Source organism: Neolamprologus multifasciatus, chromosome 16 (assembly GCF_963576455.1).
Source record: "Neolamprologus multifasciatus chromosome 16, fNeoMul1.2, whole genome shotgun sequence".
Taxonomy (NCBI): domain Eukaryota; kingdom Metazoa; phylum Chordata; class Actinopteri; order Cichliformes; family Cichlidae; genus Neolamprologus; species Neolamprologus multifasciatus.
Genome location: NC_140454.1, coordinates 29,112,585 through 29,118,584, shown reverse-complemented (window position 1 = coordinate 29,118,584; position 6,000 = coordinate 29,112,585). Strand labels below are relative to the sequence as shown.

General features: G+C 44.5%; 1 protein-coding gene across 1 annotated transcript; it reads left to right on the top strand.

The window, feature by feature from the left end:
* The first annotated feature begins 356 nt into the window (after positions 1–356).
* Positions 357–4,925, top strand: akap19 (A-kinase anchoring protein 19). The gene is made up of 2 exons (XM_085134546.1): positions 357–736; positions 1,542–4,925. Exon 2 carries the CDS (start codon positions 1,854–1,856, stop codon positions 2,127–2,129), a length of 276 nt encoding a protein of 91 aa, XP_084990672.1. The 5' UTR covers positions 357–736; positions 1,542–1,853; the 3' UTR covers positions 2,130–4,925.
* Positions 4,926–6,000: the final 1,075 nt, after the last annotated feature.

Here is a 6,000-nt window from a genome sequence, read left to right as displayed (position 1 = left end):
GCCAGTGCCCCCCCTCGACCCACCCTGGTGGCACCCCAAGGATCAGTATCCCAGAAGTTTAACTGACTTGGTGCTGTACTCTGAATAAAAAGTGTTCCTTTGGGTATTTGAGCAGTTTAAATTAAAATAGAAGTCAGTTTGTCCCTCATTTGTGTTTTTAGGATTTTTGTTAGGGCCCCACGTTTATTCTGCACAAGTGCACCTCCATATCGTTTCGTCACTTGTGTGGCCGGCAGATGGCAGGCTCGCCCCGTGTGGGTGCGAATCGTCTGGGTTCTCTCTCCTCTGAAGCCCCGCTGCAGCTCGGTAACCTCCGTCAAGCGTCGCTGTGCTCAGCTCAGTCCAGACCTATGATTTTCTCTCCCGGAGCTGCACTCTGCGTTGACTGACCGACGCGAAGGCATCAGGGGAAACAGTCTGCAGAGCCCGCACCCTCCAGGCTCGGAGATTATTTGGAAATCTGGCACGGAGCGCTTCATCACAAATAACCAAACCGGCGAGCAGCGCCACGAACTTGTGGAGATATTTTGATCTCTTTACATTACAGCCAATAAGGTTCAAGTTCAGATCCGTCGGATGCTGTTTGGAAAGCAGAGGGGGGCGAAGCGCAGAGACACAACATGATGTATGGATTACTGTTTATATGAACGACCTTGGGGTTATTGCTCCTTCTTCTGTCGCTGGATTATTTCGTTTAAAAGTGGAATGGAGAGAAATCTGAGACTCTCTTCTAGAAGTATGTACAGCTTCTTTGGACCACTACACAGTCATGTTCATGTTTGTAGAGATAAAGCTGCAACACTGTGTTGTTCAAATCACGTTTAATCCAAATCCCATGTGTCTGTCAGACATCTAACGGGTGCTCTCAGTTTTTCATACTAAGGCAACTGTTTGTAGCCATTTAAGCTCATTAACATAACATCTGTGGATGCAGATTTCCTGTGTTGATGTCTGCCAGCACCTCCAAATGTTGTTGTACTCACAGGGAGACTCCCCGGCTCTGCATGAATCATTCATGTGCTGCGTGTTGTGCAGACTACATGCAGCTTTCTGAATGAAGCACATGTTTGCTGTGCACTGAGGCCTCCAGTCCTAGAAAAAACAAACAGAGGAGCTGTCACTGCGAATCAGGCTGCAAGGCTCGCTTAGTGGAACAGATGGGAGACACGGGCTTACAACAAAACAGCATCAGGGCACTCAGGCCAGAGACAGACGTGCCTGTGTCATGCTATACAAAATAGGGCGAGGGGGATTGAGTCATAAAACACACTGAGTTAGTAGAGGAGGAAGAGGAGGAGGAGGGTGGATGAGTAACACAGTGGATGTGCAGAAGAGTGGAGCGTGGTTAAAAGTGACCCTGCAGAGGTGAGCCAACTTCAGTGCCCTGACCTCGAACCTGGAGCCCAGGGTCACAGCCACTGTGAAATTCGTCCACAATCCTCTCCTCGCTCCCCACCATGTGGTATTTTTAGACTGTTTTTACTCTAGTGGAAAATAAATCACTTTAAACAATCCTGCCTCTGTCTCTTCTCTATCTGCAGCCAAGGAAGGTGTGAGATCTGGTCAAGAAAGCTGCCAGACTCTCAGACCCACACAGGGATGGGCCTCCTAGCCGGTCAACCCACTAAAACACCACCGACAGCTGTGTAACACCACCCCGACCATCGCACCTGTTGTGCTCAGAGACATGGCTACGAGTGGGAGTGGATGACAGTGACTGCAGCAGGAACACAGCTCCCCTCCAGAGGTAAAAAAGAAATGTTGGTGTTGGAAATCTAACCAAAGACTCTGGCTCCTCACTGCCATCCTACACCCCCCACCCTAAACTGAATCAATGCTACATCCTCCAGAGTATGGGGTGCGTCAAATCCAAGAGGAGCGACTCAGTGGCCCAAAATGCAAACTCCACGGAGAAGGTGGAGGGAAAGAGCAAAGGGACAAGGGGTGAGAAAGCCTACTTAGTTCATTCAGAGATGGGTTCACCGGAGAGCTCCCCTCAGGTCAACCCGGTGCTGCTGGAGTACGCCCAGAAGCTATCAGAGGAGATCGTGGCCCGGGCCGTGCAGCAGTGGGTGGAGGTAGACCGCCGCTACAGCGACATCCCCTACATTGAATGTGATGTGCCATGACGGGTGGAGGTGTGTCGCAGTGGAAAGGTGAGGCTGGGACGAGCTGCTCTGACCATCATTCAGAGTCACTCCACCTACTTGTGAGGAGGAGTATGAATGAGGCGTTGGTAATTCACATTTGAGCTACTTTTGGATTTGATTTACATGGACTGAGACTAAAAAACCTCCTCCAAAGTGACCAGAGTGCTCTGATCTATGTTTCTGTGATTATTGGTTTCTTAGCTGGAGCCTCACTGACGCACGCCGTCTTCAGCTAGATATCATCTTCCTCGGTCCTTATTTGTCCCCTCTCTCCCTCGCAGTAGGTGCTGGCTCTTCGTGGCTGCCCTCATAAGAAATCCTATCAGATATGCCCGGAATCACAATGTTCCTCCTTGCCAGTGAAAGTCTACCCCGTCCACTGATGTTGTCGTGGGGCCAAGATTCTCTCCTCTTACGGAGGATCTTATTTATAGATCCCTTCATTTGGTGAAGGCTCTCACTTTAAAACTGGTATCAGCAGGTCAGAAACACACCCAGCTGTGTGATTCCTTCCGGTCTGACAAAAGGCTCTGTGGGCTCCTAATGGCCTCCCTGGAGATCCACGAGGAGCATTATCCTCCAGCTCTGCAATTAGACAGGCTTGGCTGCAGCCCTCCTTCCAAACATGTCCTCAAAATGAGTCCAAGAAATCCAGGGTACAAATGATGCGCCTCTGCCCTCCAGGATATTCTCTGCACACAAGTCGTGCAGTTTGGGAACTTTGACAGGACTTGGATCGTATAGGCGGCCAGCGCAAAGAAACCAGGGCACGAGGAGGATTGACACACTTTCAAGAAACATTTGGCTCATCAACAGAAAGAAGAGTGAATAAAAACTAGCAGCAGTTTGGGGGAAATGTTTTAGGGCCTAGTTTCTTTTTTTGTTCGATTGTTTTTTGGGGGGTTTGTCCACATCGTGTCAGTGTATACCTGAGAAATATTGCTACCTGCCCTAAAGAAGAAAAAGCACAAAGCCATGACATTTAACCTTTTATCTCTAACAAGAGCGCCAGTGCATCTGGAATAAGGTTTAAACCGCCCAAGTCCTTAATGACAGTGAGCCAGCTTTAAAGGCTCACTCCTGAACTCCTCTGGCCATAGTGGTGTCTATCATTGTTTGTTTTTGTGTGAGATGCCAAATTTGGTAAATTCTGTCTGCTTTTTCTTACATATAGAGGAATATATAGAAATGCTTTTTTTTAAACCCTCCCATCTAATGTCTGTTTACAGAAATCATGACTTTGTTACTCAAAAATATTTAAAAAAAAAAACCTTTTGTGATTGATACATCATTAGCCAATGAGCTGTCTCCCGTTAGACTCTAATGGGTACTGTAATATACAAACTGAATATCAAGCTGTGTTCAATAAGACCTGAAACTAGAGACTGAACCCAGAAAGACATCAACTGCTGGTTCCTTTTAAAAGGGAGTTTTTCCTTCCCACTGTCACCAAGTGCTCGCGCAGTGTGGGTTGTTTAATTGTTGGCTTTTATTTTAATGTTTTAGTCTTTATCTTACAATATAAAGCAGCTCGAAGCGACTGTCGTTGTGATTTGGTGGTGCAAAAATAAAAGAAATTGACCCTTTTTTTTTTCTTTGGACATTTAAACAACCAGTTCTGTAATTCACTTCCACATAACCTTTATTTTTCACAGCTGTAAGCCTCGTCCATCTTTTATATACAGTCAATTGTCACAGGTTGTTTTTCTTAATAATTTTTTCTTTTGAGGACTGAATCATGATTTCAGGAAATAAATGTTGCTGCTGTTAACAGCTCACACTAAAACGGATGAATAGCATCACAGGCCAGAGGGGTTTCACCCATATGTACATTTATGGGTGAAATGTCCCTGTAATATCCGACAGGTCCCAAAATAATTTCAAACAAATACATTTTCAGAAATTAGAGGTTTTTACTTTTCAAATTACGTTTCATACCCATTGTTATGAGCCATTCCATTTGGATAAACACATTACATACAAAGGCGTGGATGTGAACCAACCCCTAAACTGTAAATGGGTCACTGGCAGCTTGGTGGATGCTGACAGGTCAGGGTTCTCACTAAAATCTGAATTAAAATATTTGTTGTGCATCAAAGTGGCATCAGACAGGTGTGGTTTAGAGGATGGTGCAGCTACAAGCCAGAGCCTCTGAAGCAGAAACCGTTTGTGCACAGGTGTGCTTTATTGTCCTTATACACGTACATGGAAATTGTGGAATTTACCCTAAACTGAAGTCATTACTGCGAGCTGTCGCTTAAACTGCCACAAAGCTGTTTGCAGAGACAACAGCTCTGAGTATTGAAGTAATAAAATAACTGCAAGGATGAACCACAATAGCAGGAGCCAACTGCTAATAAAGCCATAAAAGTAAGTGGCAGGGTATGGTCACCGCTTGCCTTCTCTCCACGTCTCCAGTCTGTGCTGACATAAAACTGACCAATAAAAGCAGCAAATACACCCACACTGCACTGGGAGGGCTATCTGATGCTATTCGGTGCTTCAAACTGTGCCAGCTTTACAGAAGAGCAGCAGCCTCTTTAAAAACAAAGTTCTGAGCCACAGTTCACAGGTTGAATTGTTTCTGTGAGTTCAGTGATGATGAGAGGCACCATATTGGTGCGCTATGTAACCCAAACACTCCAAATATCAAACACATTAATCATAATGTTCCTGCGTGGGCAGATTAATCTCCCTCCAAACATGTTATGAGCAAACTGGAGATTAGAGGTCGTGCTAATAGGATGTTTTGCTTCTGATAAACACGAGAAAAGGCTAATCTGACTGTTTTCCTAAAAAACTGCTTTCTGTGAATGAAAGGCTGGCTTAGAAAAACACACACACACACGAGGAGGGCCTGATAGCCAGAGTTTGAGCTGTTAATGCAAGTCAAGATGCACATTTTCTTTAAAGTTCTCACGCCGAAGGCTGAGTCATAGTTTTCATTTCTGTTTCATTTCTGCCTCCAATTCTGTTTCTTAAAGATACTGCCAGAAATATTGATGTCAGGCTTAACTGCATTTCCTGTGTTCACACATTTATAAATGTGGGGTCTGCAGGTCATACAAAAGAAAAGCGTCGAGTTGAACCTTTCACAGAATTGAGAAAAGAAAATCTCAGACCCAGCGTGAATACCCATCTTCATCCAAACATCTGTGTTTTCCAGGTGATGCTTCCTTTTGGGGAAAAGGGATTTACGCTATCTGACACCAGCAGGTGTTCCCACAGACCGGCTTTACTCACAATAAGGACAGATCCTCTGAGATGCAGAGTCTGAAGGGCTGTAGTGCCCAGTCATTGAGTTCAAATCAATGCTGGAGCGAAGCGTTATCATTTTCATGATGCAATTTTTTGTATTTAAAGAAGCTCCTTCTGCTGTTCAGTGTTCAAATATTACAAATATTTATCTTTAATTAACAACTAGTTCAGTATGGAGCTCTTTAATGGCCATAGATGGGACTTTTTTCCCCATTTTGAGAGATGAATAAGCAAGACAATATGTTTTTTTCTTAAAACATAAGGAACTTATGTAAATGTAATGAAGTAAATGTATTTTTCAATAGGGTAAGCAGTCTTAAAATAAAAGGAGACACCCAAGAAGAGGGAACTTATAGCTGAACACACCAGCTCCAGGGGTAGCTAATACTGCCAATTACCTTTAAATCAGCACGACATAGCCAGAAACACCTGGATGCCCTCATTGTTATCATATTTGTACTGAATTTAGCAGAAAAAATACAAGTTTGAAGTACACTGGCATGCTTGGAGGAGATTCCTCTGAGTTTCTCTAATAAACCTGCTACATAAGTGATGATCAATAAGTACCGGATTTGTAAACCAGAAGCTCTTG

Coding starts and splice junctions, on each gene's coding strand:
- akap19 (XM_085134546.1), top strand. CDS start 1,854: ATGGGGTGCGTCAAATCCAAGAGGAGCGACTCAGTGGCCCAAAATGCA.